Here is a 25,033-nt window from a genome sequence, read left to right as displayed (position 1 = left end):
GAGCTTTTCCCCTCTGGGCCCCCGGCCCCCTGCGAGGCGAGGGTGGGTTTCCCTGCCTGGAGTCTCCAGGACGACAGGCCGTACTGGACCCGTCGTCCACGTGAACACGCGTGCGTCCCCACGCACGTGTACCCGGGCGTCGGGGACTGGGGACGGCAGCCCACCCCTGCTCAGCTGGTCCAACACCCGCCCCCACTGCCGAGTAAGCAGGTTGCCCGACCAGGTAACGACTACCCTAAAAGCTCAGCCTGGAGACCCTCGTGCGAGCGGCTTCGGCACCGCCTGAAAGAGCGGCCAAAGAGCTTTTGGAGGAGCGTCCGAACTCGCCAGTGCCCGGGACGAAACGTCCCAGGGCGGGCTGACGCCCGTGCGTCCCCCGCTGTGTGTCGTGTATCGCGCCCGCGGGATGCACCCGGAGGAGCCCAGCCCTCCGCCCGTCCGCCAAAAGCGCGGGAAGACCCCGGCCCGAGGCCACGGGCTGGAAGGTGGTGCCGAGCCCCTTCCCGGGAGGCAGGCACCCAACCGCCGGTCCTCTCCCGTCAGGCAGCCGGGCGGGCCCCGCCCCAGCGCCGCCCCCGGCCCGTGGTGGCGCCCGCGCCCGCCGGCCCCGCTCGCCCGGCCACTCTGGCTGCGCCCGGGCTCGAGTTTCAAAGCCGGGCTCCGGCGCTGAATGGGCCTGCGCCCCGCCGGCCTTTCCCACAGCCCTCGCCCGCCGCCGCCCCCCCTACCCCCCCCCCCCCCGCCGCGGTCCTCCCTCCGCCGCACCCACGTGACGCCCGAGCCGCGGCGGCTCGGATTACCGCCGCCGCTCCAGTCCCCGCGCCGAGGCCGCGCCGCCAGCTGCCCGCGCCGCGCCCCCCGCGCCGCCCGCCCGCCCGCCCCGCCGCGCCATGGCCCGCGCCGCCCCGCCGCGGCCCGCCACCCCGGAGCGCCGCGCGGCCGGCCGCTGAGCGCCGCCCGGAGGCGGAGGCCCGGCCCGGCCTCGGAGCGAGCGCCCGCCGCGCCCGGCTCCCTTGGCTGCCGGCGCCCTGCTCCCCTGCCCGCGCCCGCCGTCGCCGCTGCCGCCCGGCCCGGCCCGAGCATGGAGACGGCGGAGAAAGAGTGCGGCGCCCTGGGCGGGCTCTTTCAGGCCATCGTCAACGACATGAAGGTAACGGGGTACGGCGGAGCTGGCCGCCCCGCGGGCGCGCGGGTGCGGATGTGGGTCCCCTCTGGGGACGAGTGACGGCGGGCATTCGGGCATCGCGCCGCGATGTGTGTGTGTCCTTGTCTGAACGTGTCCGGCCTGCGTCTGCTGTGCGCCTGGGTCTTGGGGCGCCCGTCTGAAGGGGTGTGGGTGTTTGTGTGTCAGGGTGCCCGTGCGGCGCCCCCGGTCTGTACCCGAGGTCGCCCGGGTCGTAGCGCCCCCGTGGGGTCCCAACCGGAGCCTGCGCACACGCGGGCTCTCTGCGCCCCCAACCCCCAAATCATGAATGGGCTTTCGCTCCGGGGTCGACTCTAAGGCCTTAAATTTAATGGGTCCGGGGTCTCTCCGGCCTCCGCCCCCTACCACCACTGTGCACCCTCCCCAGCCCCCCCACCCCCACACCCGCCCGGACGGCCCTGGAGCCCAGACAATGCTGTCACCGCCAAAGCAGGGAAAAATAATAAAGCGGAGAACCATTAACTCCTTCCCCGCCGGCCTCGGTCTCCGCGCTCGACCCTGTGACTGCCACCACCACCCCCACACCCCCACTCCCACCCCCCAGATCTCCTGCAACAGGCCCTAGGAAGCTGCAGGACTCCAAGGTCTCCAAGCTGACTGTCTCTGCATCCCTAGGCCTCTGTCCTCACCTTGGGGGGGAGAAAGGAACAGGGTTCGGGTTTCTGGAGCAACCCCAAGGGGGAGCCTACTACCATCCCAGACCTTCAGCACCAGTCCCCACCCCCCAGCCTTTGATTGGCCAATACCAGACAGGAGCCAGCCACCAACTCTTGGCCCACCATTAGCTCGCTAGGTGGGGAAACTGAGGCCTGGGAATGGCTCAAGGTCATTAAGGAGACTGTCCGACTCTCCCTGACCTCACCCCTCTCTGTTGATCCGCGGAGCAAGAGAGATCCTTTGCCCAGAGAGGCCAGGGTTTAGCAGGCCTGGCCCAGACTGACTAGGCAGAGAGGAGTTCCAGCTCCACTGACAGGATGGCGGTGGGAGGCCGCGGGGGGGGGGGGGGGGGTGGTGTCAGGTAGAGGAACAACGCTAGTACGCTTCTCCTCTGAGGCAGGATCGTGGGGCGGGGGAGAGCACTGGGCCCTTCACGTGAACTCCTCAGAGCCCCCACCTGAGAGCCCCCACCTTTGAAGCCTATCGCACACTCCCAAGTACACAACATAGAATCCCACGGTGACATCACAGGCCCAGGAGGCCATACCACACACCGGTGCAGCTAGCCCCACGGTGCCCAGGTGGGCCCTTCCACCAGAGGCTCCCAGTGCTGCCAGGGGAGCGGCCCCAGCCCTCAGAAGAGTCCTGAGGCCGTTCTCACCTTGGACTACAGGGCTGGCAGCATATAGGCGTCCCCCACCCCCCACCATAGGGTGCTCCCCTGAGACCTCCATCCTTTGCAACTCTACCTGTGAGCCCCTCTGCCAGCCCTCAGAAGTTCTGGCCTCACTGCCCTCGGCAGGCCCTCCTGTGCTATGGACGTCACAGGCCTGGCACTCGGATCCCTTCCTGGGACCAGGCAGCCCAGACCACCCTCCCCCCAGCTACTCCCAGGGCTGGCAGAGAATGGGACCTTCCCACACCCTCCTCCCGCTGGCAGCCTCCCCGTAACACTGCAGAGAGCAGCAGCTTCTCTGCTCAGAGAAGAGGGGCAGGACTCTCCCTCCCTTTCCAGGCAATTTGCAAGGGACTTTGGGATCAGACTATAGCAGATTGCAGGCAGGATTCTCTGACTTGTGGAGGCGAACTGGGAAAGGTTTCACCTGGGGTGATGTCAAGTACTGATACTCACCTATGACACGTGCATGTGTTCAGGCCAGGGACAGAGCAGGGGACTGGGCCACCTGGAGGTCCATCCCCTGGATTGCGTGGGGCGGGAGGGGGCGGGGTTACAATTTCTGGCCATTTCCCTCAGTGATCTGAGCCACAGAAGCAGCAGGGCTTCCATAGAGGAAGGCGGCTGACTTGAGGAGATTGAGCTTGCCCCCGAGGCCTGTCCACAGCATGTCCACGAGCCCCAGGACAGCCCCTTGTAAGCACAGGCTCTGGCTGGGGGTGGCAGCATAGCAGGGAGTGAAGCCTCCTCAAGCTGCACCTGGAGCCTGAGGGCCGGGAGGAGGGCACCAGCTGAGGGTTGGAGAGGGGCCCTCGGGAGCTTCCCCTGCCTTCTGTGCCTCATTTAACCACTCTGATGCCTGTTGGGTGCCATGCCGCCCACCAAAGCCCACAGAGGGGCAGGGACTTGCCCAAGATGGCAGGACTGGGCGGGTGAAGCACCTTCCACACGAGTGAAGGTGGCCTCCACTCAGTACTGACCCATCCAGAAAGTGGGGCCATAAACTAGGCCTGTCCTCTCAAGAGTGGGGAGTGTGTCCTGGATGTCAGCCCCGCTGGGTGGGAGGGGCTTCTCTCAGAGAGGCAGGGGTCATGCATCCCCTGTTTTTTAGCCAGCATTAACTGAGCGCTTACTGTATACTGGGCGCTGTGCTGTGCGTTTCCTTTTCCCTGCCTCCTCGAGTCTCCACACTGACCCAGTGATGTAGGTGTGGTTCCCCTCCTGATTTGACAGGTGAGGAAACTGAGGCTCAGAGAGGGGCCCTAGCCCGGGGTCACCCAAAAAGCCCTCTCTCAGGGATCACAGCATGGGTCGCTCACCCAGACAGCCTGTGTCGGGACTAAAACCACCACCAGGTCAGAGACAGAGTCTCTGAGGGCCGGGAGTCCTGCGGCCTCTGCGTCAGTCTTGTCCGGTCCACTTGAGCACCTCCAGTGGTGAGCATGTGACCTCTCCCCTCCAGCACAGCCCACTGCACTGGGGACAGAAAGGGCGTTTCTCCCGTCCCTGCAGTTCCCATCACCTCCCACCCTTGCTGCCCGGATGTTCATCTCTCTGTACCCCTGGAAGTCGGTGGAGTGACTCGTCAGACGTGGGATCGGATCTTGCCTGTCCCACTTGGTGGCCTTTAGCAAGTCAGTTCATCTTTCTGAGTCTCAGCTTCCCGAACGATAGAGTGGGGGCGACAGTCGGATTTATTTCACAGGACTGCCCTGTGAAATATCCGATCCGACGCGACCACACAATGAAAAGGGCTTCACGGGGTGCGCGGCCTACCACAGCCACTTGACGAGCAGTGGCAGTCACTGTCACTAGTGGTAATGACCCAGAGTCTTAGAGCCCGACAGCCACGGCACGGCCAAGGTGAGGGCAGGGGCCCAGGTGAAGACTGAGGACCCTCCCCGGGGACACTGGCTGCTTCAGTCCTCAGAGACCAAGGTGCTCAGGTCCCTCTGCTGAGGAGGAGCTGGGCCCGGCCTCCCCCAAGTCCTGTCTTGTCCCCGCTGCACTGAGAGAGCTGCGGGTGTGACGGTCTGGGATGCAGTGAGCCTGACCGGCTGGAGGCTGGGGTGACGGGCCCCAGCCTAAGGACTTGAATGGGGTAGGAACTTGTCTGTCCCCAGCTTCTCCCAGTCCCTTGTGCTCCAAGGCTGCTGAGGAGCTGAGAAGGTTTCCTGGAGGTCAGGACGGCTGTTTCTGGATCCCTGTCCCCTCAGCATTGTCTCCTCTCCCTGGAGGTCTTAGCAAGGCTTCGGGGCTGGGGTGCCGAGGTGGTGTGAGGCTGCCACCCTTCAGAAGACTCCTGAGGGTGCCAAGGGGAGGGTCAGCTCCTCGGGATTTCCAGGGGCAACCTACCGGGCTCCTTTACCCTGGACTGCGCCCATGTTCCTCTCCAGCCTGTGTGAACTTCTCAAATATTTGCTTTCCCTGGGCACTGGCGGGGCTGGGCTGGGCAGGGAGGGAATTTCTAAGGTTGTCAGAAGCTGCCATGTTTCCTTTCCACCCCTGCAGGCTGTCCTCAGCTAGAGAAGCTGTCTCGAACCTGCCCCTGGGTTCCAGTCTGGCAGAGCCTCCTTCTGAAGCCTTGAGGGTTGGGGTCTCTGCCTTCCTTATTTCCCCAGCACCTCATCCTACATGGAAGGGAGGGTTAGAGGCCCTTGGGGGCTGGTGCTTTGCTGGCCTTGGGCTCCCCTTCAAGCATCAGGACCTCCACAAGGCCATCAGGCCACGGCTGAGGTTTCTCCAGGACCCGACAGCCATGGGAAGGCCCATTAGCCAGAAAAGCCCCTTGATCAGACTGGACAACTTGGTCGCCAAGAGTCCAGCCTCCCTACTGGGAAACCCCCTCCCAACTCAGAGCTTTGGGCCAGGCTGGGATAAAGGCCACACTGTGTCCCCAGGAGGGGAGGGGAGCCGGGGGTGGAGAAAGGTGGCTCTGTTGGCCACACAAGGCCCCATTCAGCCTGGGGCCTGGCTGTCCCGGGCGGGCTGGCTGGGCCCTGCAGCAGTCACAGCCTCCCTGGACCTGGGAATCACTGCTGCTAGCCTGGGATGGATGGGTGGCCTGGCCGGTAGCAGCTTCCGGAGCACAGGGTGGGGGCCCCCACTGAGACCTGGCATGCCTGAGCCCTGCCCTTGTGTCATGTGGACTACGTCACCTGTGTCCAGAGGGACACAGTGCCCCTCATGCTGCTTAGCCCAGAATCCCTGCCAGAACCCAGGGGAGCCCAGAGGGTACAGGACCTGCCATTTCTGTTTCCGTCTCCCCTGAGGGAGGATGTGGGCCAAAACGGTGGCCGCTGTAGACATTAGGCCAGACTTCCTGACAGGGAGGGAGGAATGACCAAAAACACCTGTTCCCAGGGCCAGGCCTTCCTCATGTCCCATGGCTCTGACCTTGGTCTTCTGTCATCCCAGAGGGGCCAGCAGCCCCTCTCTCCATGGGGCGGGGGCCACTCTCTCAGAAACTGCCAAGAGTCTGGATGGGGGCATGTGGGGAGCCTATCCATGGTGTCTGATTTCCTCTCCCATCTCCCCGGCAGAGCTCCTATCCCATCTGGGAAGACTTCAACTCCAAGGCCACCAAGCTGCATTCCCAGCTGAGGTGAGGCTGCTGAGGGTGCCCCAGCTGGGGAGGGGATAGGCAGAGGAGAGGACACCTCACCCACAGAACATCCCACTCTCTGTCTCCCCAGGACCACTGTGCTGGCTGCTGTGGCCTTTTTGGATGCCTTTCAGAAAGTGGCCGACATGGCCACCAACACCCGAGGTGGGGAGGGGGTGTGGCTGGAGGTTGGGTTTGCCCCAGGTTGGGAAAGGCTGAGTGGAGGATGAGTGAGGGAGAGGACACCCAGCCCAGAGTTGGGACCTTAAATTCCATTCCCTAATGAAATGGGCTGGTTGTGTAGAGAGTGAGCCTCTTATCACTAGCGGCATACAAGCAAGAGTGGGAGAACGGTGACAGGGATGTTACGGGGGCGGGCAGGGGGGCTTCTGTTCTTGCTATGGGCCGCCAGCTCGACCACAGTTGTCCAGCCTTCTGTAACAGTGAGTCTGATTATGGCGTCTCACCCCCTCATGTGCCTGTCTTAGAGCACACGGGGGCAGGCAAGTACTCCCCGGTGGCTTTGGCATCTCTTCTGCCTTCTAGTTCAAGTAGTTCTCACTTTCAGGTGGTGAGAAATAAGGTCACGCGGGCCCTTGCACTCTCACGCCTGCCTCTGGCACCTGGAGGGGATTCCGGTAGGGCTGGAGGGGATTTGGGCTGGCCCTTTGCACAGCCTCTAGCGCTGGCCTGACCACCAGAACACCCGCAGCTGCAGCAGGCGGGCACCGCCGGGAAGGGCAGGGCCTTGGTCCCGCAGAGAGGAGAGTCGCGGCAAAGACTGAGGACCGCTCAAATCCCCACCCTCACGGATCCATCCATCGCGGGACCGAGCGGTGCTGGGGGCGGGGCGCGGGTTGCGGGCGCGGCCTTCGTGGGCCGGCGCGCCACCTCGTGGCCGAGGCTGGGACTGCAGAAGCCCCTGCGGGCCCCTTCCCACGCTGAGCGCTTGCCTCGCCAGGGGCCACACGGGACATTGGCTCAGCGCTCACGCGCATGTGCATGCGCCACCGCAGCATCGAGACCAAGCTGCGGCAATTCACCAAGTGAGTGGGCGCCGCGGGTGGGCGGGAGTGGGTACGCAGTGAGACCGTCCCCTGGTGGCCCTGACCCTCACACCCCACCCACAGCGCACTGCTGGAGAGCCTCATCAACCCGCTGCAGGAGCGCATCGAGGACTGGAAGAAGTCAGCCAACCAGCTGGACAAGGACCACGCGAAAGGTGGGCCCGGGGCTGGGGCTGGGGCCTCCTGTCCCCATCGTGCGGAGCCCCACATGACAGCGTTCCTTTCTCATCCCCTGCACAGAATACAAACGAGCCCGGCACGAGATCAAGAAGAAGTCTTCAGACACGCTGAAGCTGCAGAAAAAAGCGCGTAAAGGTAGAGCCCACGGCTGCCCATGGAAGCATAGCCCCACGGGGCCCCGCTTGGTATACCCCCACACGCTATGGGGTACCCCAGGGAGTCATACTGGCCGGAGGGGCCCTATCCTGGACACAGGATCCTCCAACCTGCTGGGTGGGACTGAGGGAGCCTCCCTGCACCCCAGACCTGGTCCAGGCCTTCCTCTCTCAGGGAGGCAGCAGGAGGCCCAATAGGCCCAGGCACCCCACACCCCTGCCCCAGGAGCGGCTCTATCCATCCGGCTGTCTTTCACACATTCTTTCTTTCTCTGTCTCTCCTCCTCTCCTCCTCCCACATCCTTCCTGTAGAGCTACTTGGTAAGTCAAATGTCCCTCCCTCCAGCTGCTCCTCCCGTCCTTGTCCCATTTGTCTGTCTCCCCCAGCTCAGGGCCATTGGAAGGAGTCTCTCCAGGCCAAGGAGGAGCGAGGAAAGCGGTCGGTCCATCGAGGGAGGGGCCTGGGGCATAGTCCCCCTGGGGCCCTGGGGGCCCCTGGCCAGGGATGAGTCCCAGGCCACTGTTGGGTCAGTCTGCCAGGCCAAGAGGGGTTGGGCCGGGCGGGGTGGGGGGCACAGGCCCTGGCTGCCCCACTTCCCCCAGGCCCGCCCGGTCACCTGTTGCCTTCTCACTTCCTGACTCACCATCTCTACATCATCCTCTTGCCTCTCTCTGTCTTTCTCGCTGCTTCTTTGTGTTGCCGTTGCTGTCCTTGTGCATCGCTCCCTGAGCTGAGTGGGAGCGCACACTGAAATGACCCGCTTCCCTTCCCCCGGGGCCCAGCCCCTAGCTCTCCTTACCCCCCCACCCCTACCCCACCCCCTACACACACACCCTTCAGTGGCCTGGCCTACAGCTGAGTCCCCGGGCTCTACTTTGTCCTGCTTCCACCCTCTCCCGGTGAGGTGAGGTGAGGTGGTGCCGGCCCAAGGGCAGTGAGGCTGTCCAACCAAGGGGTTGGAAGTCTCAGCTGTGGAGGCCTCCGCTGGGCTCACCTGAGCTCTGCCCGCCCCAGGTCCTGGGTGGCTTTGCAGCTTTGGTGTCTTTGCTGTGTCCGTCTGTCCACTCTGCCTGCTCTGGGACCAACCCCTGCACAAGCCCTAGAGTCCTGGCTGCCCTCCCTGGTCCCCTGGCCCCCGTGGCAGGGCCCAGCCCCACGCCGGGGACACCACCACGGGGCCTGAGCCATGCACACAGCGAGCCGGGCCGGCGTCCCCAGCGCGGCCTCTCCTCCCAACCCCTCCAGGGAAAGGAGATCTGCAGCCCCAGCTGGACAGTGCCCTGCAGGACGTCAACGACATGTACCTGCTGCTGGAAGAGACAGAGAAGCAGGCGGTGCGCCGGGCCCTGATCGAGGAGCGCGGCCGTTTCTGTACCTTCATCACTTTCCTGCAGCCTGTGGTGGTGGGTCCCTCAGAGAGGTGTCTGAGCATCCCCACAATGGGGCTAGCTGAAGAGTTTCCAGGAATCTCAGGAAATCCCAAGAAGCGAGATGTGGGAGCCATTGGTGGGAGTCCTTAGGGGTGACTTGGAGGCCCCAGCAGGTTGGGCCATGCCTGTGGTTGACCACTTGACCCCTGAGAAAAGCCAGTTCTCAGTGATGCCTGGCTGGGTACCCTCAGAGCCACATGCTCGTAGCCCAAAGACACAGCTCGTAGCTCGTGTTGCACTAATTTGGTCTGGACGTACGGTCACACCAACCCCTGGGTGTCCAGGCCCAGGCTGCCTCAGACCCAAGCAGCACTGGATGAGAGAGGAGAGGCCAGAGGGGGCTCATTCCTCCAGGGTGGGGGGCAGGGGCAGGGCCAGAGGGTCTGACCCGCTGCTTCCTCAGAATGGCGAGCTGACCATGCTGGGAGAGATCACCCACCTGCAGGGCATCATCGACGACCTGGTGGTGCTGACTGCGGAGCCCCACAAGCTGCCCCCCGCCAGTGAGCAGGTTCGGCCAGCCATGGGACTGGGGGGCAGGGGAGGGGATGGCCTGCCATTAGTTGGAGACAGTAGAGGAAAAGAGGGGACAGAGAACCAGACAGGTCCCAACGTGCATGGTGGGACATCCGGGAGCACCTGTCCAGGCGAGGGATGGTGTGCCCAGGACCCAGTGGAGGCCTCAGTCTGAGAGCAGATGGGTGGAAGTCCCGTGGGGCCTGGCCCTGTGTCTGCCCACAGGCTCCACCTGAGCAGGCCAGACCTGGTGACTCCTACCTCCATCCAAACCCAGGACCCGGTACCTTCCCAGGCACACAAACAGGCACACCTGCCCATGCGGGCCACCCTGCTCAGCTCCCCACAGTGCTCCCCCTGCACTAGGATCAGTCCCATCTGACAGGCCTGTGGTGTTGCTCACTGGGCGCTGTGTGCCCGGCACTTTCCGCGGCCATCTCGTTGAATCACCCCAATGCGCTGCAAGACAAGAACCGTTGGGGGCATCTCACAGGAGGAAACAGGCTCAGTGAGGTTCCAGGAACTTGCCCAAGGGGCACGGCAGAGCCAGGACTTAAACCCCATGGTGTCCCTCATGGTCATTCTCTTGGCTCCTCTGCCAGTGAGTTCTGGGGACACCTGGTTCTCCCATGCCCCCTGCCTGGGGACAGCATCCCTGGGAAGCAGAGAGGGCAGTCTCCCTTGATGTCCCCCCCACTCCGCCATCTGGCAGTCCTGCTTTCAGACTCCCCTGGGGGTCTCCTGCTGGGGCTTGGCTCTTAATAGGGAGGACGGGGGGAGGGGGGCCTCTGGCCCCACCAGCCCTCTGGAGGTCCTCCAGAAAACAGGCTGAGCTGCCTCCAGTGACCTGCATCCATGTCCCCGTCCAGGTGATCAAAGACCTGAAGGGCTCTGACTATAGCTGGTCATACCAGACCCCCCCATCATCGCCCAGCGGCTCCGGCTCTCGCAAGTCCAGCATGTGCAGGTCAGTGCGGGACTGACGGGGACAGAGGGGCAGGGACACCCCAGGAGGGAATGGGTAAGCTCTCAGCAAATCAGGAATCGCTTCAGGGCCTCAGAATTCACCCGACTGCGTCACCAAGGAATTTGTGAGCATAGAGGACAAATGGACCCGTATCTCGAGACTGCTGCCAGTACAGGCATGTGCTAGCAGGAAGCAGGGGGCAAGAGCAGTTTCGTTTACAGAGCAGTAACTATGTGCCAGTTGCCATACTAAACGCTTTATGCATTTTCTTCATTGAATCCTAACACCACCGTATCAGGTGTGGTGTTGTCTCCGTTTCACAGAAGGGGAAACTGAGGCACAGAGTCCCATAATTTCACTACTAGGCTCTGCCCGGCCCAGCAGAGTCAGTGGGGGTGGGAGGATAGTAATAAGAACCTAAGACCAGGGAGGGGCACAGAGTCTTCTGGCAAGGTGTGCTGAGGTCACAAGGTAAGGGACACTCTAACCTGCCTGCTTCCTGGATGCAACCTGTGCCCGTGCTGGCCCCTGAAGTCTCGCTCAGTCACCATGCAGGCTCAGGATCAGGGACGCCTCCAGGGCTGGCCCCAGGGCAGGATTTGGAGGAGACATTTAAGATTCAAGGTTCTACAGGTGTGAGGGCAGTGAGCACACAGTGAGTTACTGGTGAGGGGAGGCCCCTCTGCGCCAGGCTCCCTTTCCCCAGAACCACCTCTGGCTGAGCACCTGGGCATGAAAAGTAAGCCAAGCACAGCTATCGGCAGCTCCTGTATAGGGAGGAGGGTCTGGGTTTGCTGGACCCCAGGTGGGTGGCCGTCACAGCAGGGAGGGTTGATTGCAGAGGACACCCATGACCAAGGGTACGAGCTGAGGAGCTTCAGGGTCAGGCTCAGAAAGAAGGCAACCTTCAACTGCCAGGAACATTACCCGAGAGTGAAATGGTTGCACAGGGGATATGAGCTGCACAGGGCTGGACACCCTCCAGGGGGCGAAGGGAGTGAGGACAATGGTGGGTCCAGAATCCACACGGATCATCACCGCATGCTAGACATCCAGTTAGGATTGGATGGCAAATACCAGACTTTGACGAGGCAGTCCGGAAATGATCAGACTTGTGTCAGGTTCCAGCCCAACTGGGACGAGGTTGATGTTTAGTGACTCAGTTTCTCCATCACCAACCCAAAGTCTGCTGTTCTCAAAGGCAGAGTAGGAGGCAAAGAGACTGCTCGGCCCTGGGCATGCCCTGGAGCATTGGGCTGCTTTGGGGGCAGGCACTGGGCCAGCTCTGGTGTGCCATCCCCTGCCCAGGCCCTGCCCTGTCCCAGAATCCAGCTCTTCTGTGGCACCTGGGTGTAAGGAGTTGTAGTCTGACATTGTCTTTTCCTTCCTTTGCCCCTCACCTCTCTCCTCCACCCTCGTCTGTCACCCTCCCCTCCACACACACCTTTGTCTCCCCGTCTGGCTGCTGTACCCCTTCCCTCACTCCCCCAGCGCCCCCAGCAGCAGTAGCAGTGCCAAGGGTGGCGGAGCCCCATGGCCTGGGGGTGCCCAAACATACTCACCCAGTTCCACCTGTCGCTACCGCAGCCTGGCACAGCCAGCCGCCACCACCGCCCGACTCTCCAGCGTCTCCTCCCACGACTCTGGCTTCGTCTCCCAGGATGCCACCTACTCCAAGCCCCCCTCACCCATGCCTTCAGACATCACCAGCCAGGTGAGAGGGTGTCTGCAGGGCCTACATCTCTTGAGACTGGCCGGGAGGTCCCCAGGACCACCTCACTGGGGACCAACCTGGCTAAGGAGAGGTGGGGAAGGTCTTAGAGCAGTCAGCATCTGCCACAGCCATGTCAGCAAGGGGCTTTGTGGCCCCACTACCTCCTCATTTCCCGATTCCTTACCTACCGCCTTCTTCCAGCCATGGGACCCCAAGGGGGCAGCTTAGCAGCTCTGATCACTTGTGACCCTCCCCCCTGCATTAGGCTTATTGTGACAAGGTGGCTGGTCCTAGGAGGCATCCCCAGGAGCCCCGGGACATCCTCCTGCTTCTGCACACTTGGGCCAACTCACTCTGAACCCAGAGATTGGTCCACGAATCTCCTCAGATGAAGGCTCAGATCCTTACAGCCTCAGTGAGATGGGCAAACACAGGGGCCACAGTAGAAAACAGAGGGAGGTCAGGCCACCTGCCCAGGGGGCTATCCTCAGGGTATCAGGAGTGACTGCATTTGGATACAGTCTCCTATTCCTCCCCCATCAAGGCTAGTGCCTCCATTTGGACTGAGCATTTTATGTTTTGCTGGTTTTTTTGCTCAAAGATGTCCCTATTATACTTCCAGTCTCTCTCCCCTGCGGGCTCATTCCCGTCAGTACACAAAAGAACTCCAGTATCACGCATTTTAAATTTTTTTAATGTTTTATTTATTTTTGAGAGAGAGACAGAGTACAAGTGGGGAAGGGCAGAGAGAGAGGGAGGCACAGAATCCAAAGCAGGCTGTAGGCTCTGAGCTGTCAGCACAGAGCCCGATGGAGGGTTCGAACTCGTGAACCCCAAGATCATGACCTGAGCTGAATGAAGTCAGATGTTTAACCGACTGAACCACCCAGGCACTCTTAGTATCACGCATCTTAAAAGCCCTCCCTTCCTTCCATGTTATCCTCCAGTCACCTAGCTTCCTTCACAAGGAAATTTAAGAGTTGTCTGCACTGACCAATTCTACCTATTTCTCATTCACTCCTATCAGCTTTACCTATTTATAACTGAAAAATTTTAGATTTGTTAATTTCTCCCATATAGTTCCATCCATGTTTGCTGTACATATTTTGAGACTGTTTTATTAGGTGCAGACAAGTTTAAGATATTAAGTCTTCATAGTGAATTCAATCTTCTAACATGATGGTCCTCTGTTCCTTACAATGCTTTCTAAAAGCCTGTTTCGTCTGATATTACTACAGCTATCTCAGCTTTATCCTGTTCAAGATTTATATTACCATTTCCCATCTGTTTTATTTTTTTAATGTTTGTTTATTTCGCAAGAGAGAGAGAAAGAGAGCAGGGGAGGGTCAGAGAGAGAGAGATGGAGAGAGAGAATCCCAAGTAGGCTCCATGCTGTCAGTGCAGAGCCCCGTGTGGGGCTGGATCCCAGGAACTGTGAGATCAGGACCCAAGTTGAAATCAAGAGTTGGAGGCTTGGGGCACCTGGGTGACTCAGTTGGTTGAGCGTCCGACTTCGGCTCAGGTCACGATCTCACAGTTCATGGGTTCGAGCCCCAAGTCGGGCTCTGTGCTGACAGCTCAGAGCCTGCAGCTTGTTTCCGATTCTGTGTCTCCCTCTCTCTCTGCCCCTCCCCCACTCATGCTCTGTCTTTCTTTGTTTCTCAAAAATGAATACATGTTAAAAGAAATTAAAAAAAAAAAGAGTTGGAGGCTTAACCAACTGAGCCACCGAGGCACCCCTCCCATCTCTTTACTTTTAAACTCACTATATCCTTATGTTTTAGATGAGTCTCTTATAAACAACAGATGCCTAGATTCTCTTTTATCCAGTCTGACAATCTCTATCTTTTGATTTGGCATTTTTAGTCTACTTCTCTTTATTGTGATTATTGACATATTTGGATTCCTGTCTTTTTATACATTCTACTTTTTCTGTGCCTCTTATGTCTCTTCCCTTGTCCTTTACTTTTTTTTCCTTCTCTCATTTGTTTCCCTCTACTAAACTGTAAGTTATATTGTATTTCTTTTATAGGATATCTTGAAATTTTACCATGCATTCTTAGGCCCAACTCTTGAATAATTCAAAGACTTCAATAAATATTTTAACTTCAGTCACCAGTGGGTTCTCCCAACTTATAAGCTAATATATATTATTCTCTACTTTTTTATAACACTCACAGATGACATTTTTCTTCTCCTCCTCCTCCCCCTCCTCCTCTACCTCCTCCTCCTTCTTTTTCCTTTTTAAAGATTTTATTTTTAAGTAATCTATACACCCATTGTGGGGCTCAAACTTAAAACCCTGAGATCAACTAGGCCACGCTCCAACTAGGCCAGCCAGGCACCACATGACATTTATTTTCTTAACTTTACTATTATTTTGTGCATACAGTATTTGTCTAGATTTACCCATATGTTTACACATTTCTTTGTTCATCATTTGTTCTTATACCTTAACTCTTCTTCTTTCTGAAGTATACAGCACATCCTTTAGAAGTTCTTTTAGAATAGATCTGTAGTGGTAAATTCTCGGGGTTTTTTTGAATCTGTAAACATGTTTCCTTTTGTCGTCTGTCTTGAAAGTGTTGCCAGGGACACAATTCTGATGTGACAGTTATTCTCTCTCCACCACTTGGAAGGTATTTTTCCACTGTGTCCTGGCTTCCATTGTCGATTGAGAGGTCTGCCATCAGTCAGATTGCTGGGCCTCTGCGTCCCTGGTCACTTGTAACATCTTTGCTCTTCAGTTTGTGCTTAGTTGCAGATTTGTTTTTATTTAGTCTCATTTGATGGGTTTGTATTCCTGTATCTTCATATTCATGTCTTTCACGTGTTCTGGAAATTTTCAGCCATGATTTCTCTATTCCTACTTTGGCTCTGTTCTCTCCTTCTGAGATTCCAATTCAGTGTGTTGCTGGACCTTCTCATTTATCCTTCTGTGTATGGTTCTCTCAGTTATCACATTTTCCTTCTCCCCGCCTCTCGGTATGATGTTCTGGATCATTTAGTCAGGTCTGTCTTCCAATTTACTTTTCAAGTCTAGGTTACAGCTTTTTAACCTTTCCATTAAGGCTTTTTTTCTAAACTGTTATTTTGAAATAATTTCAGTCTTGTAGAAAAGTTGCAAAAAGAGTACAGAGTTCCCACCTGCTCCTCCCAAGCTCCCGTAATGTTAACCTGTTATGTAGCTACCAAACCAGGAACGAACACTGGCACAATACTATTAACTAACCTATGGTCTTTTTCCAAATGTTGCTCATTTTCTCACTCGGATCCCTTTTCTGGTCCAGGAGTCCAAGATCCAGCGCAGGACCCTGTGTCACATCTAATTGTTGTATCTTTTGGGGCTTCTCCAGTCTGTAGCACGTCTACAGCCCTTCTTCTTTCATGTGTTTGATGCTCTTGAAGAATACCAGTCAGGTATTTTATAGAACGTCTCTCAGTTTGGGTGTGTCCTGTGTCTTCACATAATTAGATGGAGGTCATACATTTCTGGCAAGAATACCATAGCAATGGTTTATTGCTGTTCTTCATCCTCACCAGCCCTTGGTATTTTGCATCTTTTTCATTTAAGCCCTTCCGGGGGGTGTATAGTGGTAGCGCCTGTGTTTGAAATTCGTCCTTCCCTAATGAGGAATGAGATTGAACACCATTTCCTACTTCTGAAGGCCATTTGGCTGTCCTCTTTTATGAAGGACCTATTCAGGATTTTGCCCATTTTTCTACTAAGTTTTTTTTTTTTTTCTTATTGATCCTAGAACTCCTTATGTATTATGGATACAACACCACTCCTTCATCTGGGGTTTTCTCTGAGCCTTTACTCTTAATTGGGTCTTTTAATGACCTAAAATTCTTAATTTTATCTTTTTTAATATAATTTATTGTCAAATTGGTTTCCATACAACACCCAGTGCTCATCCCACTAAGTGTCCTCCTCAGTGTCCATCACCCACTTTCCGCTGTCCCCCAGCGCCCATCAACTCTGTTTGTTCCCTGTATTTAAGAGTTTCTTATGAGAAAAAAAAAAAAAAGTTTCTTATGGTTTGCCTCCCTCCCTCTCTACAACTTTTTTTCCCCCTTCCCCTCCCCCATGGTCTTCTGTTAAGTTTCTCCAGATCCACATATGAGTGAAAGCATACGGTATGTGTTTTTTCTCTGACTGACTTATTTCACTTAGCATAATATGCTCCAGTTCCATCCACGTTGCTGCAAATGGCCAGATTTCATGCTTTCTCATTGCCAAGTAGTATTCCATTGTATATATAAAGCACATCTTTATCCATGCATCAGTTGATGGACATTTAGGCTCTTTTCATTTGGCTATTGTTGAAAGTGCTGCTATAAACATTGGGGTACATGTGCCTCTATGCATCAGCACTCCTGTATCCCTTGGGTAAATTCCTAGCAGTGCTATTGCTGGGCCACGGGATAGATCTATTTTTAATTTTTTGAGGAACCTCCACACTGTTTTCCAGAGCATCTACACCCGTTTGCATTCCTACCAACGGTGCAAAAGGGTTCCCCTTTCTCCACATCCTTGCCAGCATCCATAGTTATCCTGATTTGTTCATTTTAGCCACTCTGACTGGCGTGAGGTGGTATCTCAGTGTGGCTTTGATTTGTATTTCCCTGATAAGGAGTGACGTTGAGCATTGTTTCATGTGTCTGTTGGCCATCTGGATGCCTTCTTTAGAAAAGTGTCTGTTCATGCCTTCACTGGATTGTTTTTCAGGTGTGGAATTTGGTAACTTCTTTATAGATTTTGGATACTAGCCATTTATCCGATATGTCATTTGCAAATATCTTTTCCCATTCCGTTGGTTGCCTTTTAGTTTTGTTGATTATTTCCTTTGCAGTACAGAAGCTTTTCATCTTGATGAGGTCACAATACTTCATTTTTGCTTTTAATTCCCTTGCCTTTGGAGATGTGTCAAGTAAGAAATTGCTGCAGCAGAGGTCAAAGGGGTTGTTTCCTCCTTTCTCCTTTAGGGTTTTGATGGTTTTCCTGTCTCACATTCAGGTCTTTCATCCATTTTGAGTTTTTTTGTGTGTATGGTGTAAGAAGGTGGTCTGGTTTCTTCCTTCTGCATGTGGGTGTCCAGTTCTCCCAGCACCATTTGCTAAAGAGGCTGTCTTTTTTCCATTGGATACTCTTTCCTGCTTTGTCAAAGATTAGTTGGCCATATATTTGTGGGTCCAATTCTGGGTTCTCTATTCTATTCCATTGGTCTGTGTGTCCGTTTTTGTGCCAATACCATACTGTCTTGATGATTACAACTTTGTAGTAGAGGCTAAAGTCTGGGATTGTGATGCTTTGATTTTCTTCAATATTATTTTGGCTATTCGGGGCCTTTTGTGGTTCCATACAAATTTTAGGATTGCTTGTTCTAGCTTTAAGAAGAATGCTGGTGCAATTTTGATTGGGGTTGCATTGAATGTGTAGATTGCTTTGGGTAGTATTGACATTTTAACAATATTTATTCTTCCAATCCATGAGCATGGAATGTTTTTCCATTTCTTTGTGTCTTCTTCAATTTCCTTCATAAGCTTTCTATGGTTTTCAGCAAACAGATCTTTTACATCTTTGTAAAACTGTTAATTTTAATGGATGTCCAGTGTATTCATTTTTTAAAATTTCCAATGCTTTTTGTATCTTGAGATATGTTTGTGTACTCTAAGGTCACAAAGACATTTTCTTCTGAAAGCCTTTTTCTTTTACCTTTTTCGTTTAGATCTGCAGCTCATCAGGAATTGATGGGGGGGGGCAGGGGGCGTATGAGATGGGGGTCCTTTTTTCCATACAGATATCTAATTAGCAATTTATTGAAAAGGCCATCTTTTCCCCCCTGCACTGCAGTGTTACCTGTATACCTGTAGCTGTTTTGGAAGTTTGTGTTTTTATTTTTTTTAATGTTTATTTTTGAAAGTGGGGAGGGGAGGGACACAGGATCGGAAGCTGGCTCTTTGCTGACAGCAGCGAGCCTGATGTGGGGTTCGAACTCACAAACTGTGAGATCATGACCTGAGCCAAAGTTGGACACTTAACCAACTGAGTCACCCAGGCACCCAAGGAAGTTTATATTCTGTTCTGCTGGTTGAATTGTGCTCTTTTACAATACCATACTAGTCTTCATTATTGTAACTTTATAAACATTTTTGATATCTGGTAACAGAAGTCTTCCAGCTTTGTTATTCTTCAGTATCACCTTGGCCTTTGTAATTCCTTATATTCCTTAATACCAGCTTGTCAGTTTCCATCAGAAAAACAGTAACAACACCTCCTGGGGTTTTGGCTGGGATTGCATAAATCTGTCCATTTATTTTGGCTTTTCCTTTTCTCAGTAAGGTTTTGCAGTTTGCATGTAAAGATCTTGCACGTCTTTCACTGGATTTTTTTCCTTGGGTAGTTGATGTTGATGCTATTTTAAATTATATTGGCTTTGTCGGATTTTTTTTGTTGGCTGCTATTTAGAAACTTGATTTTTTTTTTTTTTGGTAAATTGATTTTATTAAGTTATATTAAAATCACTTAGGTCTGATAATTATAGATTCTTTTGAATATTCTATCTATACAACAATCATGTCTTTTATAAATAATGACCACTGTTTTCTTCCTTTCCAATCCTTTTGCTTTTTACTGCTTTTTCTTGCCTTACTGCCTGCTAGGACTTCCAATGTTGAACAGAAATGGTGATGGTAGCCATCTTTTTTTTTTTTTTTTTTAAGTTTGTTTATTTTGAGAGAGATGTATTGCGAGTAGGGGAGGGGCAAAGAGAGAGGGAGGGAGAGAACTTCAAGCAGTCTCTGCACCATCACAGTTTCTCACGAAACTGAGATAGTGACCTGACCTAAAATCAAGAGTCGGACGCTTAACCGACTTAGCCACCCAGGCATCCCGATCCTGGGCATCCTTATCTTTTTCCCATCCTCAGAGGGAAAGGTATTGATATTTTTGAAGATCCCCTTTATCAGATAAGGAAGCTCTCGTCTAGCCCTGTTTAAGTGTTTGTTCATGAATTAGCCCTAAATTTTTCCACTGACTGTTCCAAGAGCTTTTTCCATTGGTTTTTGCTTTAACAATTACACTGATAAACATCCAAATTTGTTGCTTGCTTCATCTGAATCCTCACCTGTGATGCTTTGTTTCCTTTTGTTTTGGTGATCTTGGTTCATCACAAACTGAAATATCCCAGTATATAAATTAAAGATGATTTGGAGAATTTGACAGGGCAGAGGTGCTGTAATAATGGACCCCATCACAGGGTGAGCTCTCCACCTAGCCCCTTGTCCAGTCTCCCAACCACTGTGCTGCACTCCACATGTGCCCCCAGGAGCCCTCGTGGTCCTGTGCCCACCCTGGCTGCTTTTATCTTCATTCTTTTTTTTTTTATTTGTTTTGAGAGAGGGAGAGAGAATCCCAAGCAGGCTCTGCACTATTAGCACAGAGCCTGACACGGGGCTCAAACCCACAAACCACAAGATCATGACCTGAACCGAAGTCAGACACTTAACCAACTGAGCCTCCCAGGCGCCCCTTCATTCTTGTGTTTTCTTTGCAGTTGGGGGTTTCCCATGGCACCTACTCCCCACAACCGGCCAAAGCAAGAGTCTCCCCTGTACACTCAGTCCGCTCAAAAGTGGACTTGCGCCCCCCCTCCCCCCAGTCTATGAAATAGTCCTTGAGGTGTCCACGATGCCTCTGTGCCCTCTGATGGACCCCCCAGCTTCAGCACTGCTGACCATCCTTCTCCTCACGGGCAGGTCCTTCTGAGTTCTGTGACATCGTCTGCTTACGGTTTTCTAACCACCTCTCTGGCAGTTCCTTGTTACTCTCCTTCACCGGACCCTCCTCTTCTTGCCAGCCACTAAATGTGGGTGCGCCTGCGGTCCTTGAACCTTTTATCTAACTGTCCTCACTGCCAAGGTGACCTTCCTCTGTCTCAAGGCTGTTGGACTTGTGACTCCAACCTTGACTTCTCCCTAAACTCCAGACTTGTAAATGCAGTTGCCGACATTGTATCTGTCCATAGATACCTAACAGGCAGCTCAGCTCTGCATGTGCAGGATGGAACTCTAGACTCCCTACTTCCCCCACGCCTGCCCTTCTGAGACAACAGGGACACTGTCAACCCTGCTGTCCTTCCTAGCGTCCCTCCTTCCCTTGCCCACCACATCCAGGCCATCAGCAGCCGCAAGTCCTGTCGTTCGTTCTCAAAACCTATGGTTCTTGGGTTGGGCCACGGGGTTGGTCAGTGCCCACAGTGTGCGCTCGGCCTGCAGACACTCGCAGGGGCGGCGGGGTGTGGTGCTGAACTCGAATGTCCTGCTGCATGCCGGTGCTGTGACCAGGTATCTTCTCTCCTTGCCTCCCTGCCCCGTTCGCCCACCTGCTCTCCTCTGCATGGCAGAAGTCCTCCAGCTCTGCGTCCTCGGAGGCCTCGGAAACCTGCCAGTCTGTTAGCGAGTGCAGCTCCCCCACCTCGGTCAGTGTTCCCCGCCTGAAGTGGGACTCAGGGAGGGTCCGGGGCCTACCAGAGTGGGGAGCAGAGTGCCTGCTCCCTGCAGGAAAAGCCGCCTAGGCACACCTGCAGCCACTCCCAACACCTCACATCTTTCCTTCCTGAGTCATGCCATCCTACCCCTGGGACTGGCAGGAACCAGGGGTCATGGCACCCTCCATGCTCTGCCCTTGACAGTGATCTTGAGCCTGAGGCCCCACACGGGCCTGAAAACCCTGTATCTCAACTGTAGTGAGAGGACCCTCAGCCGTGGACGGCAGGGCCAAGGGTCCCCTGACCCATCTGCCATGCCCTGCAGGACTGGGCCAAAGCAGGTCCCCATGAGCAGCCCTCAGGCACCAGCCTGCAGAGGAGGAAGGACCGACTGGAACACCCCCGGGACACAGAGCCAGGCCTGGCCAGCGGGGGCACCCTGGGCCCCAGCGGAGAGGAGGCACCAAGACCACGCATGTCCCCTGCCACCATCGCAGCCAAGGTAGGCATCAGCTCCCCTGGCAGCCCAGCCAGTGCCCCCGTTCACTCCCAGGTCAGTGCCAGGAGACCCGGCAGGTGGTCTCGGGGCCAGCTCCATCCACCTGGTGGGAGCTACCCAGAGTCCGAGCCGAGGGGGGCAGCGGGGAGCCAGGCCTCAGCCTGCAGTCTTACCACCCCCAGCATGGTGAAGAGGTGTCCCCAGCGGCCAGTGACCTGGCCATGGTGCTGACCCGCGGCCTGAGCCTAGAGCACCAGAAGAGCAGCCGGGACTCTCTGCAGTACTCCAGTGGCTACAGCACGCAGACCACCACGCCATCCTGCTCCGAGGACACCATCCCCTCCCAAGGTAGGCCCCGGGGCTGGGGCTGGGGCACCGGGCCTTCACATGCCCCAGGCCCCAGCCCACGGCATCCCGTGCCCCCAGGCTCTGACTACGACTGCTACTCGGTGAATGGGGACGCAGATGGCGAGGGTCCGGCCGAGTTCGACAAGTCCTCCACCATCCCCCGCAACAGCAACATCGCCCAGAATTACCGCCGCCTGATCCAGACCAAGCGCCCGGCCTCCACCGCGGGGCTGCCCAGCGCCTCGGGCGCTCCCCCCGGCGTGGCCACCATCCGCCGCACGCCCTCGACCAAGCCCGCCGTGCGCCGCGCACTCTCCAGCGCTGGCCCCATCCCCATCCGGCCGCCCATCGTCCCCGTGAAGACACCCACAGTGCCCGACTCCCCTGGCTACGCAGGGCCCACACGGGCGGGCAGCGAGGAGTGCGTCTTCTACAGCGACGAAGCCGCCTCGCCCCTGGCACCAGACCTGGCCAAGGCCTCACCGAAGAGGCTGAGCCTGCCCAACACGGCCTGGGCCAGCCCTGCCCCAGAGGCAGCCAGCTACCCCGGGCTGGCGGACGACGACGAGCAGCAGCAGCTGGCCGCCAACCGACACAGCCTGGTGGAGAAGCTCGGGGAGCTGGTGGCAGGCGCCCACGCGCTGGGCGAGGGCCAGTTCCCCTTCCCTACAGCCCTGACCGCCACCCCCGCAGAGGAGACGCCCAGTCCGCCCCCGGCAGCCTCCGGCGACCCCCCGGCCGAAGACATGCTGGTGGCCATCCGGCGCGGGGTTCGTCTCCGCAGGACCGTCACCAACGACAGGTCGGCACCCCGCATCTTGTGATGGCACTGCCCTCCCGCCCTCTGGCCCCGCGAGAGGCAGGTGGCCTGGCTGGTGAACAGTGGCCACTCAGAGCGAAGGCAACAACAAGGGAAGAGCAGAGCCAGGCAAGCTTTTGGTTTTTCGTTTAAGTCACGCGAGGAAAAGCCACTTGATGGAAAGAGACACTCACCTTGGATTTCCACATTTAAACAGGAAGTGACTTCTTTAACAGAGCTCGCCAGCTCCGAGCCTGCAGGCCTTGAACTGGATGTGGAGCCTGTTTTATACGTTTCTCACCTGCTCTGCCCCTCCTCTTCCTCTTCCACAGGCCCTGCCTTTTCCACATCTGGCCTGGGCCCGCAGTGCCACAGCTTAGCTGACCTGACCCCACTTCTCCCCTCGGTTGGCGGTGCCTGGGGCTTCTCCTGAATGCTGGCCCCCACAGCCCTCCACCAGGCCCCTCTCCTTCCTTCTCTGCACCTGTCCCAAGCTCCTCTCAATCAGGGAGGTGGGCTGTCTGTGGAGGGGCCAGGCACCCAATCGGCTAAGGTGTCAGATTTGACTGAAAAGCTCCACAGAGTGGCAGTTGGGGGGCAGACTGAAGTTGGGAGGCCCAGCCTGCTGTGGAGGAAGGAGGCCCAAGGGCCACAGGCCCCAAGTTGAGTCTTGGGAACCCACACAGAAGAGGCTGTGGGCCCCGAGGTGGATCCCATCCTGACTTGCCCTCCTATGGGAGGTACAGTCAGGGTTGAGGGGCAGGGCAGCAGGGAAGAAGTCCAGAGGCCTGAGGGTCAGATGTATGGTCCTCATCTGGGCATGTTGAGACTTTAACTCTCGTGGCACTTTGGTCATGGTTTTGGCCACCTGTGGGGGTAGGGGCTGGAACTGCACAGGGTGTGGGGGGTTATTTTATGAATATAATAAAATAGAGCTGACTGGACAAGGATTGTGTGTGGGGACAGGGTGGACGGTACAGGGTGTCCGAGAGTGCCTGAGGGACAGGGGTCCTCGCAGTGGCCTGGCGGGCCCACAGCAGGAGAAGGAGGGCCTAATTGGCTTCCCCAAAGCCAGGGGGCAGCTGTTTTTTTTTTCCTCCAGATTCTGGAGCAAAGCCAAAATAAGGTTGGAGAGGGCCAGGGTGGGGCCTCCAGTACGTCTGCTTAGATGGGAGCAGGGGCGGTCCAGGGAGATTGGCTTTGACTCTCTGTTGCCAGAGGAGATGCCATCCCGGTGCAGTGCCCCCCACCCTGGAGTCCAGTCCGCGCTAGGTGCGGGGTGGGGGTGCCCTCCCCTCCACGTACCGAGCCATGCCAGCTCTAAGCAGGTAGAAGCAGGTGCGTCTGGGGCGAGCAGAGGGGTTCCTGTTGTCCCGCAGGCCAGCAGAGAGAGCAGCCAAGCTCACAGGGCAGCGGGACCACAAGGCAGGGGCCTCCCAGGGTCAGGAGAGCAGGCTTTTCCTGGTTGGGGTGGGATGGGGTTGGGTCTGAGTCTCAGCGCCAGGCTGGAGCTCCTGGCAGTTCTGCAGGGAACTGGGGTCCAAGCAAGGCAGCCAGGCAGCTCTGAGGAACCAAGGATGCCCCCGAGTGGATGGAGCCCCCCAGGCTCCCCAAGGGGAGACGGAGAATGGTATCTGTAAGTCGCTAGGTCTGAGAACAGCCTCGCTGAATGCTCAGGCCAACCCGAGAGCCCAAGTGTGGGCACCTGGAGAGAGTCCAGGCAAGGGAGGGCCCGAAGAGGCCGGGAGAGCAGGTGGCCAGTTTGGGAAGCCCCGAGGAGGGGTGTACCCAAGTGGGCTGAGGGAGTGAGATGCAGGATGTGTGATGTGAGCAGGGTAAGGAGTGGTGGGGTGGGGGGTGGCTTGGGAGGCCCAAGGAGGGGGTGGGCATAGCACAGCCACCCTCCCAGACTCGTGCCCCCTCTCCTCCAAGCCACCCCAGGGCTGTACATAACTCCCCCATCCCCCTGACCACCTCTCTCCCATTTAGTGACCACCTCTTAGGCCCACCCCCTTGGGATCCGAGCCAGCCATCCCACATCACAAACTTCGGTTTGGGGGACTTCTTTACGTTCATTTTTTTTTTTCATTTTGTACAGAGAAATATTCTTTTCAAAAGCGTCTTTTGACTGAAGTAACTTTTCTGGTGCTGTTGTTAACTTGTTCCTTTTTTTAATTTATTTCCCCACCCAAGTCTCCCCTCCTGGTTCCTACTCACCCTTTCTTCCCTCCACCTCTCCCCACCCTACCCCCATCCCATCTGAACCATTTTGTTTCTTTTCTTTCTGTCCGTTTCTGGATAAATTATCCTCTCCTCCCTGCCCCCTCCCCCCTCCCCCCCCCCCCCCCGATTTAAATAGTCACTGCTACAAGTAACAAATGCACTGTGAAGATTCCAGTATTAATAAAGTTGTACTGTACTTAACACCCCTGCCTCCGCCTGGCTTCCTCCACCCTGTTCACCTGCCCCTGCGCAGTGCTGGCACCCTGCCCTTTCCCATCCCAGATCCCGGCTGAGGGGCAGGAGTGGCCAGGTCCTGTATCAGGACCTATGTTTTTGAATACCTCCACTCTGTCTCTGCAGGTGGCTGTCTTGGGACAGCCCAATGAAGCCAGCGAGGGTGGCCAGGAGACACTGAGAAGGATCAGCCTGACACCCTCTGCCCCACTGGTCTCATGGAGACTCAGGCAGGTCTGGAAGAAACTCCCTCCCTCAAACACCATT

At 56.2% G+C, this 25,033-nt stretch overlaps 1 protein-coding gene across 3 annotated transcripts; it reads left to right on the top strand.

The window, feature by feature from the left end:
- The first annotated feature begins 957 nt into the window (after window positions 1-957).
- MTSS2 (MTSS I-BAR domain containing 2) lies at window positions 958-24,735 on the top strand. 3 transcript variants are annotated; one of them, XM_086688942.1, is made up of 14 exons: window positions 961-1,150; window positions 6,080-6,141; window positions 6,233-6,306; window positions 7,103-7,187; window positions 7,272-7,363; window positions 7,449-7,523; window positions 8,790-8,947; window positions 9,378-9,485; window positions 10,360-10,457; window positions 12,045-12,171; window positions 20,580-20,654; window positions 20,989-21,165; window positions 21,345-21,510; window positions 21,589-24,735. In XM_086688942.1, the coding sequence occupies exons 1-14, from the start codon at window positions 1,082-1,084 to the stop codon at window positions 22,332-22,334; spliced, it is 2,112 nt and encodes a 703-aa protein (XP_086545068.1). In that variant the 5' UTR covers window positions 961-1,081; the 3' UTR covers window positions 22,335-24,735. The 3 variants fall into 3 exon arrangements, with proteins under 3 accessions (XP_086545067.1, XP_086545068.1, XP_086545066.1); XM_086688940.1 differs by having other exon boundaries at window positions 963-1,150; window positions 11,949-12,171; XM_086688941.1 differs by lacking the exon at window positions 20,580-20,654 and having other exon boundaries at window positions 958-1,150; window positions 11,949-12,171.
- Window positions 24,736-25,033: the final 298 nt, after the last annotated feature.

This window comes from Puma concolor, chromosome E2 (genome assembly GCF_028749965.1).
Source record: "Puma concolor isolate L17-30 chromosome E2, mPumCon1.1.hap2, whole genome shotgun sequence".
Classification (NCBI taxonomy): Eukaryota; Metazoa; Chordata; class Mammalia; order Carnivora; family Felidae; genus Puma; species Puma concolor.
The sequence above is the reverse complement of the archived record's forward strand: the minus strand, read 5'-3'. Positions and strand labels throughout refer to the sequence as shown.